Source organism: Mycetomoellerius zeteki, unplaced genomic scaffold, assembly GCF_001594055.1.
Source record: "Mycetomoellerius zeteki isolate Tzet28-1 unplaced genomic scaffold, Tzet1.0 scaffold430, whole genome shotgun sequence".
NCBI lineage: Eukaryota > Metazoa > Arthropoda > Insecta > Hymenoptera > Formicidae > Mycetomoellerius > Mycetomoellerius zeteki.
Window position 1 is genome coordinate 207,241 of NW_017257425.1, and position 14,958 is coordinate 222,198.

Here is a 14,958-nt window from a genome sequence, read left to right on the forward strand (position 1 = left end):
TAAAATGTGGAAAATACATAACCTATTTTTCTTGGGAAGGCAAGCGTCGAGCATTATATTATAGTTAATTTTCTTACTTCGGTATGTATATATAATAACAAATCGATTACCTGATTCAAAAAGCATGCACTGCACTATTTGGATCGAAGACTATAATTAATATATAATATATAAACGAAACGTGCAAAGAGCACAAAGCACAAAAGGCGACCGTGATTCTCAGTGAACGTTGGGTAACAAGTGACAAACATTTTGGCGGGCGCGGGATTGACCGGATTCAATATGGTGGCGGATGGCGGGTCAGGCCGGTCAGGCGATGAGGGCATGCAATATGGCGGTTCGAGAAGCGAACTAGGAAAGTTATTATAGGGAAGCGAGGAAAGTAATATATCTTACATATAATTTCATATATGATTTCAGATATATATCATCAGACACGCGACAGTTTCTGAATATATCATCCGAAAGCGCTCAGAAATAGCTCAATTGAGCGGTTTTCAATGTTATTACAAGTGACAAGTTTCAGAGATATTTCAACTGAAAAGGTTGAAAAATTGTGTCATATAAAAGGTTTCAGACAGATTTCCATCGACAACATTTCACATGACATATTGCAGAAAGCTTGCAGGAATGTTACATGTGAAACGTGAAAGGTTGAAATGGTTTTGAAACCTTTCTGATATCTTTCTGAAACGTTCGGTGCTGTATGGGTACTGAGAAAAATTTCTGGTTGAAAATAAACGAACCAAAAGATTCTAGTAACATCAATCAGAATTCTGGTGTTATCTCGGCTAGAATAGATTCAAGTATAACTGTCTACTTTTCTAGTAGAATCTATCAGGATTTCAATTAATGCAGCAAGACTTTTTGTTTTTGTCTAAAATAAAAACTCTTCTCTTTGTTAAAATTTGACGAACTGATAGGACCGATGTTTCTGTGTTTTCAGGCAGAACCATAGTGAAATCGAGAAGCGCAGGAGGGATAAAATGAATACATACATCACCGAGCTATCGGCGATGGTACCGATGTGTCACGCGATGTCGCGGAAGCTGGACAAGCTGACCGTGCTGCGAATGGCGGTGCAGCACCTCAAGACTATCCTCGGCGCGGTTACCTCATACACGGAAGGTCACTATAAGCCCGCGTTTCTCAGTGATCAGGAACTCAAGACGCTCATACTTCAAGTAAGTCTAACTTAAACGGTAGTTGCGCAATATCTACAGTTAGATATCAAAGGAGCAACAGTATCCCAATCCCTTGAGTTAAGTAACATTTTGTTATTTAAACTTCCATGTATATTAAAATGTAAATCAATCTATTTCTGGAATTAGTTTCAAGATAATCAACGTCCATATTAAGGTATGCACTTATTAAATAACAAACTAAATTTGAATAAAATTTAATATACTTATTTACTGGAGTTAAATTATCTAATTTCACTGTTTTGGATTAAATTAATGACATATTCAATAGGGAGCAGTGGCGACCTGTAGAAATTATTAAAAATAACTCAAATTGGATATAATTTGACATTATGAATTTAACAATGTATGTACAAATGGTTGTAAGAGATTATATTCTAAATTTAATTTCTCGGTTACGAATAATAATGATTAAGCCTTATCTTCCTCCATTCTGCACTACGAATAATTATATGAAAAGTTGACAGATACTTTTACTTTATTTGTATTATCCTATAAAAAGAACTTTGTTTTTATTCCTCTTTTATAACAAATTAATAGATCGTGTTTGCTCATTTCATTGCATCGTCATTCGCGTCTCGCTTAGTTTTAGATACTTCTGAATAAACGCCTGTATGGTTGCTCGTGCTAAACACGATCGTGGGATCGGATAATTCACTGAAACCACAATGCTTGGTATCGTTAACTTGAAATTCATTTATGATATGTATTTTTGCCGCGGCTCGTAAGAGACCGAGCTGGTATCTTTTGTAATCTTTTTGCACGAGATCGAGTGGAGCGAAACCAGCGGATAACTCCCTTTCTCCCGCATGCTACAGACTTTTATCCGGCTTGGTCTCGTGCCGCGGCGCGGCGCGGCGAAAGGAAAGGTCCGAAGCATGTAGATTTATAGTATCACGCTAATAGTACCTTAGGCCGAGGCGCTCTCAAATCACCTACGCCTTTAATTCCGGACCAATTAGGGGGAATGAGGTTTCAGGTAGTATACTGTTAGATATCAAAGGAGTAATGGTAACCCAATACCTTAAATTAAATAATATTTTGACATTTTTAACTTCTACGTATGTCAAAATGTAAATCAATCCATTTCTTTGATTCTTTCTAAATTCTTTGGAGTGACATCTCATTCTAAAGAGTGAAAATTGAATCAGTCTTAAAAAAGAGTAGTTCAATTTTCAGTCTTTAAGAGTGAGATTTCACTCTTCAGAGTGAAATTTATTCTAAAAGTTTCAAAGAGTATAATTCAACATTATGAATTTAACAGTGTAAAGAATAGAAAAATTTTCTTTTGTAATCCGTAAACGCTCGAACTTGTACGCATTTATGTTTGTGTGAAATTTGGCTTCTCTTGATGAACGTATTATTATACTTGCCCGAATCTTTCTTTACGTTAAAAAAAACTTTTATGATAACGTATATTTATACGAAAAGAATGGTGCTGAAGTATTTAAAAATTTAGCTAGATACAGAGATCTTCTGAAAATAAATTTTGTTGAGTTATCAAAATAATAACGTAGCTTAAACTGGTTGGTTACTAGAATGTGAAACTTTTTGCAGCATTGCTTATTATGCTAAAAGTTTTCTACATAATTATTTTGATGGTCCAACATAATTATTTTCAGATCCGTATCTACTTAAACTTTTAGATATCTCAGCAAAATTGTTCCTTCCATATATAATGTCTACTCTAATTCTACGTTGTAGCGAACATCATATACATGTTATTATTGGATTATTACTTCCCTGAATATCTCCTTGCGTTCAAAAGAAAATCTTTTGCGATAATAATACATATTTATAATCTTCTAATTCTACGTTATATAGCAAACGTTACACATGTTATTATTACAAAAACAATTTTTTTTTTGAGGATTAAAATTCACCGCGTGCCAATGTAGTCACGGTTATTTAGGTGCATGAAAAGCGACGTATAATTATTCGACGATAGAAACGTATCGGTTATGAAGCGTACACTTTGCCACGTCCACGGAAAACAAGGAAAAGGAATACTTCAACGACCGCGATAACTCCTATTCACCCTAGATTCCGTTTAAACGCGCGGAGCCCGGAGCTGGTGCCTGTGATCCAGATATTTCTCATTGTCATGTGTACACATACACGTTTATCTTCTATCGAGGGGAGTTCTTTTCTTTCTCGCTCGTTCACGCGCGTTTGCCGTATAGGAAAATATCTGAGAGTGAATGACCACGCCCGACACATACCGAGTCAGATCGGCTCTAAACGTGCTCTAATCGCGGCGTAAAGAGCTCCCCATTGCGAATCGGTACGTTTATTACCATCGAGATCCGGCTGAGCGTGTTACAGTTGGGAATAACGTTAAATCACCTGCCGATTAAACGGGGCAAAAATCGGTATGAACGTCGCGGCGCGCACTTGATCCGTGTAAAACTTGCCGTATACAGCAATAAAACGTATGTATGTACACGTTTATAGCGTCCGTTTGACACCGAAAGTATGTAGGAAAAACGATTTTGCTGAAGTATTTAAGACCTTAGATACGGATCTGAAAATAATTTTGTTCGAATCTTGAAAATAATTATGTACATTACATTAGATATCAAAAGAATAATGATAATCCAATCTCTTAAGTTAAATAGCATTTTGTTATTTTTAACTTTCATATATGTCCAAATATAAATTAATCCATTTCTATAGTGAATATCAAAATAACAATGTTCATTAATATGGACACTGTTTATTTATTTTTACTTTTTATTTACGCACTTAGTAAATAACAAATTAAATTTTAGTCAAATTTAATACACACATTTTCTGGAGTTAAATTATTTAACTCTATTGTTTTAGTTAAAAACTAAATAATTATGTACTAGATAATCATATATATAAATTAAATATAGAAATAATAAAAAATAATTCAAATTGAGTAATAACTTAATATGAATTTAATGTACAATGCTCAAATTGGTTGTTAGAATGTGAAAACTTTTTGCAACATTGCTTGAGGTTTCTAATTATTTTAACGGTTCAATAAAATTACTTTCAAATCTGTATCTAGTTAAATTTTTAAATGCTTCAGCAAAACTATTCTTTACATATGTGTACATATTTCCGCGTCGTGGTAAAAGCCGATTCTGATATTTTTATCCCGACGTATTCGAACTTTACGAGGGAAACGTAGGTGCCTCGAGTAACAAAGCACGAGGAACTCGGGCATGCCTTTGTTAGGTCGCGCGAATCGCGTTGAATCGCATTGACATGATTAATTAATGAACGTTACATGCGATCGACGATACGTCGAACCTCGCAAACGATTACATAACGCGGACGTAACTAGTGCAACGATAAATGATATGCTCGTGCGGATATCGAAGCGATTGTGTTCGCGACTCAGCGAAATTGCGAGTGAAACGTCGTGGGCGATTTCGTGCGACTGAACACACGTGCGAAAAATGGGAAGTTAATTCGGCTTATTCCATCGAAATCTCCCATATGACCGGTAATCGCTCAAATATCATAGTTTGCAGAAAATGATTGCGTGTAATGTAATCTTTAAGGGGATCCTAAAGCCGTCTGTATTACCGACTAAATTATATAATTTTTGTATAACAAATACATTTTTCTTTTTCACAGATTCGAAAATCCTTTTTCAGGATTAAAGTATACGCATTAATACGTGTTTGTGAGGAGGAGTTTATGATGAGAACGATAAAAAATTTCAAAATTGATATATTTTTTACCATTTCTTAGTGTAACATGGCGTCTCAAGCTGTCAAATCGTGACGACATTTGCTTGGTACGAAAGTTTTGCAACCTGTACTTACGAAATAGTAATCCACAAACACGTAGTTTGCCCTAATAAATAATGTCGAGTTCTTAGAATTGGACTTAGACGCTTTATCGCGACGAATTTGTTATACGAAAATTGACACGAATGTGCGACTGAATGTATCATAGGTTGCGTGAGATATCGGTGTGGTAATATATAAAGATGTAGACACATGTCGATGTGTTGGAAAAACAGCGACACTAGTGACTTTGTCGGAGTTCGAGCTTCGCTTTAGGATCCCCTTAATTTTTAATGCAAAACGCAATGTTACGTTCGCTTAACGTATATTGTTGATTGTTCCATAATTCATTAGTATTTGACAGCATTTATGTACACTAAAAAAATATTACATCAACAACCATTATTTTAATTGAAAATAATTTTGCTAATTCACAATAACACTGTTAATTATTAGCAACAAATTTTTATTAACTTTGCTAACAATAAGCTAGAATGAGAATAGTATATATAAAAAGAGACAGTATATATACTCTTCTTTCTCACTCTTGTTTTGCAAAAATTGTTCGTAACCAAACTCTGTTATAGAGTCTTTATTCTTTCCTCTTTCCTATTTATTTTTCTTCTTTCTTTATCTTTTTATTCTTCAAAAATCAAGATTCGAAAAAGTGTCTCTTCGAGTGTAAAAAGATCTCTTCGACTGTAATTAACGGTTTGTTCTCTACAGCGTAATGGAAAGCAGCTTGCCTTGTTTCAGGCTGCAGAGGGCTTTGTCTTTGTAGTGGGCTGCGATCGCGGAAGAATTCTCTACGTGTCCGAGTCCGTCTCGCAGACTCTTAATTATTCTCAGGTATCGAATTACATTGAATTACTCTACCAAATTTTCTTCGCGCTCCGAAATCTATCAGTAATGTGACGTACGAGAAATATCGCATGAAAGCGAGTGTACAGCATCGTGCATATAAGAATCTCCGTTCAATGGCTAAGCGTTAATTAATCGTAATGTCCGTGCCACCATTAGCCTCTGTCTGAGTAACGTCTGCTGCGTATTCATCTCATTGGCTATAAATTATGTTTTGAAATGGATATTTATGCAGTATACGTTTGATTAGCAGTGCATTATTTTGACCTTTTGTCACGATTTAGATATAATAACAAATTCATCTAAATACACTAATGCGCACTGATGCTTATTAATACAATGCTCTTACGAACAACAAGCTCGTACAAGGTAGTCATTAATGAGATAAACAATATTTTGAAGACTTTTCTTATATAGCGAATTCGATTGGATTTAGTACTCATTAATGCATATTAAAGCTGTTATACGTTATATACTTATATCTTCTTTTTATTTAAATTGCACCTCAGTAAAGTTATTATATATTTACGTTAAATATACGTTTTTATGTCGATTTTTACGACTTTAATGTATACCAGCATGCACTAATGTGTCCAACCGAATTTGTTATTGGATTCTGTTTCGAAGCAATGGCTATAGAAACTTAGAAACCAAGCAAGCGTTTAAAATGTTGACGTTTGTCTCAAAGAAAAGCACTCCCTTCGGAAATCGGCATAAATATTACGAATTAAAAATAGATATTAAACAACATATAAACCAGTTTTAATGTTACTAATTCTTCATTACCTCCTCAGGATACCCTAGCTTTGTAAATCCGCTAATAATATATGAATTCTATCTATACACATTATATTTATAGTCGACTTGTATCTCGTTTTGAATTTTTACTGAATTACAAACTTTAAGGATCTTATGCCATGACACAGGGTGACTTGTTGGGTCAAAGCTGGTTCGACATCCTGCATCCTAAGGATGTTGCAAAGGTAAAGGAGCAGCTCTCATCCTCCGATCTCAGTCCGAGGGAACGATTGATCGACGCAAAAAGTGAGTATCAGCTGTTTCTGTATTATACTGAAAAAAAAAAAAGATTGATTGCTGCATCAAATTAGATGGTAAAATATGGCATAGCATTTTTAACTGGTTGCAGCAGTCAATTCATGGTTGTATTAGCCTATCGAAATCCTGACATTGCGGATAGGCTAGCACAACCAAAAATTGGCTGCTGCAGCCAATTAAAAATGCTATGCCATATTTTACCATCTAATTTGCTGCAGCAGCCAATCTTTTTTTTCAGTGTACGACCGTTGCTTTTCCACATTACTGTTGCATTTCTAGAGTGCGTTCCGTTTCATTCATGATGCGCATGATGTATCATTTTATTCTTTTTTAATGTGAACAATAAAGGATAAAATGATACATCGTGCGCATCATGCGTGAAACGGAATACATACTAGATTTCGACTTAGCGCGCGCCGGACCAGCCGCGTGCGAGGCATTAATTTCTCCGGCCATGAGAAAGCTTTCCGCCTTCAAAGCTATTAATTATAGCACCTTTCAACGTTGCCTCACGCTCAACGCGTCGATCATTGCGAACGCAAATTAGTTGCTGTGCGCATCTCTTCCATCGCCTTTACCCGATAAATGTCAGTCGCTCGGCAGCATTTGCTCGCGTAAGCTTTGTCGATAAACATCTTAGAATTAGCGTGCCTACCAGATAAGAATATTGCGAAAGATCCACGCCGAATGAGGAAAGGAGACGAAGAGTTACCGAACGAGTCTAATGCCAGGATTCCTCGGATGTTGCATCGCGACGCGATCTGCATGTAAAGCGTTTGGATCGTCAAAGTACATATTTAAGACGCTAGTAAATGCGACATTAATGCCATATAATGAATGTTTTTCGCGATAGAGATATGAGAGAGATGTGAGAAATAAAAGAGAAAAATATCAGGTAGAAGTAAAAAAAGGGGGGAAAAAAATGAAGGAGATAGAATGCAGCGATATACACGGAAAGAATAGTTTTGTTAAATCATCTAAAAGTTTAGTAGATATAGATCTGAAAATAATTTTGTTTGGACCTCAAAATAATTATATATAGAACGCTCAAACTGGTTGCTAAAATGTTAATCTCGCAAACACAATAGAAATAATAAAATCTTAAGCCTTAAGGAATTGACCAATCATAAAATCGATTATTCTTCTCACATTCGACTGTGATTAATCAGTGTCTTAAGGTTTAAGACTTACTACACCTATTGTGTTTGCGGGATAAAACTTTTTGACTGTATTGTCATCAACTTTTAAGCGTTCTACATTTTTGATGGTCTAACAAAATTATTTTTAGATCTGTATCTAGCTAAATTTTCAGATATTTCAACATAACTGTTCTTTCCGGTACGAATAGAATTATTGATCGTCCGTTGATGGACCGTTGCTAATTTTCGTAATTTTTCAGCCATGCTACCGGTGAAAACCGACGTGCCCCAGGGTGTGTCACGACTTTGCCCCGGAGCGCGGAGATCCTTCTTCTGTCGGATGAAGCGTAAAGTCGACGGGGTCCGTTGCGGTGAGATGCAAGTGAAGGAGGAAGCCGACGCCACCGCTAGCTGCCACAGGAAAAAGAAGCAACAAAACGTAGGTGAGTGCGGCTAATTACCCAAAAATCGTATAATTCATTCGGCAATCGCGGAAAAATAGGAAACTCGAATCGATCATCGTGAAAAGAGCACATATAAATGAATGTATTGAGGGGCATCACGAATACAAAGTGTTTTTTTTTAACTTATAGAAGAAGAGCTTTTCTTGTTGATTAATGAATACATAGAAAGAACAATTTTGTTAAAAGATCTAAAATTTTATTGAATACAGATTTGAAAATAAATTTGTTGTCATCAAAATAATTTTGTGAAAATTCAAACTGGTTGCAAGAATATTAAAATTTTTGATATTGCTTATCGTTTTTTAATTTGCAATGTAAGTATTTTGTTAACACAATTATTTTGCACAGTTTATAAAACTGAAAAAATATATTTACCAAAATTTGCATGTTAGTATTATTAAGCATTAATGTTATAAGATCCGTTTTGACCGAAAATAGAATTATTTCTCTCAATAATTATTTTGTGATTCAATAAAATTATTTTCAGATCTGTATCCAACAAAATTTTAGATCTTTCAATAAAATTGTTCTTTTTGTAAATTTAATTTTTTAAATAAAAATTATAACACAAATGTATTGTCCGAATATCGTGATCATCATATATTTTTTTAAATGAACACAATACTTAAAAAAAATTCTAAATCGTGTCCTTTGTTCAATGACGGATTCAATTTTCTTTCAAGAAGCAAAGCTCCTTGCAGTGCGAAAAAATATGACGATTCAGGGTGTTTGTATCGGCGATGCAAACGCGTCTTTTGGAGAGTCACACGCACGATCGGAGACACGGCACGAAAATTTGTCGCATGGCTCGTCAAAGGTGAAAAGTAGAAACCGTACAGTATCGCAGCAAAACGCCGGTGAAAGGATCGCTGATATATCCTCATCAAATATCTCACCGGCAATCGTAAAGTCCCGATACTTTCCCCTTACTCGTTCTCTACAATTTCGTTTCATTCGTCTCATCGGCTCTTCATTTTCTATACGTGTAAAATATAACAATATACCTATAAAATATAATGTAAAACTAATTATATACACTATGATTTATAAATTTGAAAATGCTTGCAATTTTCTAACATTTCGAAAAATTATATAAGTATTTCAGTGAAAAAAATTGTAAAGAAAGTTTAAAAAATATATTTTAAAAAGAAGATATAAAGCTGTTAAATTTATTTTTTTTTTATTTTAAAACTTTTAATTTTTTGTGATACGAGAAAATCACAAATGTTCCTGAATTTGTATAAACGGTAGTGTAATTTGTATCATTTATAAAGTTTGCGAATTCAATCTCAATCGGCGAGTCTGCACAGCGACGCGTCTTTTTTAGATTGGAAGTATTGCGTGATTCAGTGCACGGGCTATCTGAAGTCCTGGGCGCCCGCCAAGATCGGCCTCGAGGAACAGGAGGGCGAGGCCGACGGCGAAGCGTGCAATTTGTCCTGCTTGGTAGCGGTCGGCCGAGTCCAAACAGCGATATCAACGGCCATGTTGCCGAGGAAGCCCCATTCAAGGCCCATACAATTCGTCTCGCGACATGCAATGGATGGCAAATTTCTGTTCGTGGACCAAAGGTCGGTATATCGAGATTGTTATTTGACCGTTAAAAACGATTAGCATTATCAAAAGATAGAAGATGTTAGCGAAATATTTGTAGTGATTGTGATATATATTATAACACACAGTAATATATTATATATAATTTAAATATAATAAATTGGAAATAGGAAATTTGCTAATCTTGGCTCTCTTCTTCAAAATATACAATAACAAACATATATTTCATAAATTTTTATTTATTTACATCTAGGGGAGAATGGGCTAAGTGGGCACCTTTTTTTCAATTGCAACTTTCAATAACAAAATTAATGATTTTAATCAAATGATTATTAGCGTTTTATAAAGTGATTATAAGACTACAAGATAGCAATAAAAAATTGTTTGCAACTTCATTTCATCCATACAAATGCCCACTTAGCCCCGGTCTTTCTCTATTGTTATTTATTTTTGCTTATATTATAATTTATAAAAGCAGAAAATTACTAAAACTATAATTAAAAGCGATCAATTTATTAATAGTTTGTTATTCAGTCTTATTTACGATTAAAAAATGTGCATTATAAAAAAAGATAAATTTTTGGAATATCGACAAATGATATATGGACGTCTTGTATATATTAAAGAATTATTTTTGTCCTCATATAGAGCTACTCCAGTATTGGGCTTTCTACCTCAGGAACTGCTGGGCACCAGTATGTACGAATATTATCACCACGACGACATTCCTCATCTGGCAGAATCTCACAAAGCTGTGTTGCAAACTTCCGAACGCGTTACCACGCAGGTGATTAAGTGTTGTTCAACATTATCACTTCGCAATTGTTCTTCACGATGATAATCGGATTAAAATAAATTGTAAAGTATTAGAATTGTTAATACCCGTACGATATGCAAAGTCCCTCATCGTCGAGGATGCAAAGCGACTTGATTGTCGACTAACGCAAAGAGAGATCTTTATTGCCCGCAATAACGATTTCGCGTTTTGATCTCACATGTTATCACTTTCACAGATCTATAGGTTCAGGAGCAAGGACGCGAACTTCGTGCGGTTGCAGTCTGAGTGGAAGTCCTTCAAAAATCCATGGACCAAAGACATCGAATATCTAATCGCTAAGAATTCCGCTATCTTGTAAGCAACGATCGACATTCTACGCGTCTGTTACCGTATAAAGAGTTCTCTGTTACCGTATAACTATCGCGATGTTACCGTATAAAGAGTTCTCTGTCCTTTTTTTCAGCTGCGACACACGTCCAGGTGGAAATAACAGATCTGAGGACTCAAGCGTGCAGAGCAACTATGATTATTTCACACAAAGTAAGTGCGATTTGAAGCGCGCGTTTATACGACAATCGCGATTTGTCGAAAGGATTGATTGAAGGATCGTGCTTAATTTCTAATAAACAGGTAACGGTGGATTAGAAAGACTGATCTCGAGCCACGTGGAAGTAAGTAAGATCGGCCGGCAAATAGCGGAAGAGGTACTGGATTTACAAAGACGCGGAGAAGACTCCTCCTCGGGTAGTAGTCCTGGACCAGCGACAGAGACCGGTTTATTGAACACCGAGGTAAATATATTTGAATTCAAAGGAAAAAACAAAGGAAGAAAACAAGCAAACGAGCAATTTATTAATATAAAACTGTTTTATATTGATAAATTATCTTTTTTTTTTGCTTGTTTATATGGCTTTTCTTTGTTTTTTTATCATTTAAAGTTTTAAAGTATAACGAATTTAAAAACTGATTACTAATTGTCTGAATTTGGCTTGGACCGACTAATGTTTTTAATTATTTGTCTTTGATTAAAGTCGCAAATGGTCACGACGACGGCATCGCCAGAGAGAATACCTGACATTTCCCAGCCTAGTGGCATCGGCAGCGACAACAGCAGCAGCAACCCCACGTCGACGTTCAACCACGTAGCGAACAACGTGCAGCTCAACAGCATCGCGAATGACCAAGGTCATAGCTATTACTGTCTCTAAGGAGTCATTTCTTGGTGTGTAGTGCGCTCGCCAAAATTATTCAGAGAGAAAAGAAAGTAGAGAGCAAACCTCTCTCTCTCTCTCACGAGGAAAAGAGTTTTGTTAACGCGTGTGTGAGAACAATTTAACTTACATAAGATTTCCCTTCGTGCGAGAGAGATTATGAAAGGCGAATTGATACTATGCAGAGTATAGCGTTGATTCTGTTTGCCGATATAATTCAATCGCGTGTCAATATTAGTGATATCACGCACAACTTAACATCCACCTACTTTCAGGAGCGTCACCGGATGACGACATGATGGAGATGATTGGCGGCACCACGATTAATGAATCACCAAATTCGATCCCGTCCGACGGCAACGACGAGGCAGCGATGGCTGTCATCATGAGCCTGCTGGAGGCAGATGCGGGTCTGGGCGGTCCCGTGGATTTTTCCGGATTGCCATGGCCGTTACCATAATGCATGTGCACTTTAGTCTGCAATTTTAAAATGCGGAGGAATGTCTCCTGGTCGAGCGAAACGCGCTCAGAACGAATGAGACTTGGTGCTGAAATGGTGCTTTTAAGATAGGATTTCGTTAAGTTAAGCGAACTGTAACTTCCAAACAAAACTTCTACATCGCAATCAATTAACCATCGTTCTTCATCAATATCGTGGATTCGTAGTCCTATGTATATATATGTTTATATGCTATCTCTGCCAGTAAATATTAATTAACAGTAACATAACATGAATGTCATAACTTTACAGTCAACAATATAAATGTAATATAACACATGTTACATATAACAGTTGTTGAGTGTAAAATTATAACATTATTATGTTATTGTTAGTTGGTATTTTTAAGAAGAAGCTGGGCTTCCTCTATCTCTTGTCGTTGATTTTTCAAAAATCTTCGCACTTTAGTGCAGCGAAATAATTTGTGTTTACGTTTGCAAGAAACAAAGTGAAGGTTGACGAACGCCCTCCAGAGATTACAGTGGTGTGACAATAGTGTGGACAATATTCTTTTTTTTTTAAAGGGCATCAATCCTTCAACGTCAATACGGCCTCTTTTCAAGGGCTGCGTTTGGAAACATCACGCCTCTATATATCGTTTTGTCCTTGTTTTTCACCCAATGTTAAATAAGGATAAGATGATACACGGGGGCACCCGGGTGATGTTTCCGAATGTAGCTAAGGATGAGGACGTTCAGAAAATGAATCTTAAAAAACATCTGCCTCTTAAAGAGGTATACATAGGGCGAGAGCTGAGATCCATCGATCACGCAACGAGTATATATAATTACTCGTCGCCTCAATAACCGTGCGAATAACTACGTTCTAGTATCAAATTGACGTTATACGTGTAAATACGTAGGCATGCGTTGCATTGCACGCGCGATATGCCATTTAAGTGTACCTAATTAAATAAAATCGTAGGAATATCTGTATATGCAAGGAAAATAAATCCTTTAACTCGGTGAACGTACGGGACAAGCAAAGTTTACTCGTTATGTGTGCAAATATAAATTTCTAAATGCATTATCTATTAGAATATATCAATAACTGAATTATACGATCCGATGCTGCAATCCTATATATTTCATTTCGCCATAACGTCTCGAATCTATGCAAAAATATCATAGTAATATTTCTTAAGAGAGACACGAGCAGAATGTGGTAAGGTAAGAACTAATGTAAATAACATGACATACTGTTGTAATTTATTGTTCGATATTAAAAAAGAGATAACAAATATTCACAAGATATCTTGGTATCTTACATTCGGTATAAATAAATGATAAATCTTTTGTGTATGAATTTGAACTATAATTGTTGCGAGAATTTCTTTCCTATATACAGTCTCAAAATACGATATTTTGGATAAATGGAGGAAGTCTGCTGTATTCTCAAAGATTCGTTAAAGATTCATTAAAATACACTTTAGGTCACCAATTAAAATTCCTATTAAAATAATTATTAATAATAATAATATATAAATAATTATTAATAATTCTAAATAAAATAGATTGAAACATAACAAATTCATATTTCAGGGGCTAAGTTCACGATCGAATTAATTCTGAGAGAGTGTGAATTTTTTGAAATGTAACACATTTTCCGTACATTTCTACATTAATTGCTATTAGTGTATGAGCTCAGGCGAGAAATTTATATCCAAAAACATGAAAGAAATTATTATTATTTACATCAATGTGTATTAATGAGAAAATTATCAAGTATAATACATCGTACTCCGATATGCGATGATTTATCGATATTCAGATAAATCGTCTAGATATAACGGTATTATACAGGGTGTTTCCAAATTAAATGGCAAAACTTCGGGAGCGTGTAGAGGAGTAAAAAACTAAGAAAAAAAGTCCTATAGACATATGCTCGTTTTTGCTCCGTTTCAGAGAAATTGAAAAAAAATGTTTACATTTCTTGCCATATCTAGCACCGACATATTTGATTACATTTTCCACTTTCTGTTATGAATTTGTCAGTCGCTCTTTGAAAGCCTTTAACAGTAGATGAATTTTGTCTTTTGCAATATGCCGCGTACGTATTCTAATAGTGAATATGCTGATATGGTTTTTGTATACGGTTTCTGCAACGGTAATGCTTTAAAGGCGGTGCGAGAATATGCACGACGATTTCCAAACAGAAGAGTGCCAAACCGAAGAGTGTTTATGTTGACATTTAATAGATTGCGAGAGACTGGAACATTTTCAATTCGACAAGAAAACAACCGATTTCAAGCAGCGTTACGAAGAGATTTGCAGGCAGGGAATCGTATTTTACAACATTTTGACAATCATCCTGAGACCAGCGTTCGGAATGCGTCGGCTGTATTGGGAGTGTCACCACAAACAATTTGGCGAACTGTAAAAGGAGATAATCGCTATCCCTACCACATTCAAAAAGTGCAAAATTTAT

General features: G+C 35.5%; 1 protein-coding gene across 2 annotated transcripts in view; it reads left to right on the forward strand.

Annotated features, from left to right (window-relative positions):
• Nucleotides 1–12,730, forward strand: part of LOC108726605 (protein cycle) — a 19,440-nt gene extending 6,710 nt beyond the window's left edge. The window contains exons 3-13 of one of the 2 annotated variants that reach the window (XM_018454277.1): nucleotides 947–1,184; nucleotides 5,726–5,818; nucleotides 6,757–6,874; nucleotides 8,286–8,464; nucleotides 9,840–10,060; nucleotides 10,692–10,830; nucleotides 11,057–11,175; nucleotides 11,285–11,361; nucleotides 11,452–11,612; nucleotides 11,853–12,006; nucleotides 12,308–12,730. In XM_018454277.1, the coding sequence (XP_018309779.1) occupies nucleotides 947–1,184; nucleotides 5,726–5,818; nucleotides 6,757–6,874; nucleotides 8,286–8,464; nucleotides 9,840–10,060; nucleotides 10,692–10,830; nucleotides 11,057–11,175; nucleotides 11,285–11,361; nucleotides 11,452–11,612; nucleotides 11,853–12,006; nucleotides 12,308–12,492 (1,684 nt within the window). In that variant the 3' untranslated portion in view covers nucleotides 12,493–12,730. Of the gene's footprint in view, nucleotides 1–946; nucleotides 1,185–5,725; nucleotides 5,819–6,756; nucleotides 6,875–8,285; nucleotides 8,469–9,816; nucleotides 10,061–10,691; nucleotides 10,831–11,056; nucleotides 11,176–11,284; nucleotides 11,362–11,451; nucleotides 11,613–11,852; nucleotides 12,044–12,307 lie in introns of both variants that reach the window. The other variant, XM_018454278.1, reaches the window with a different exon arrangement.
• Nucleotides 12,731–14,958: the final 2,228 nt, after the last annotated feature.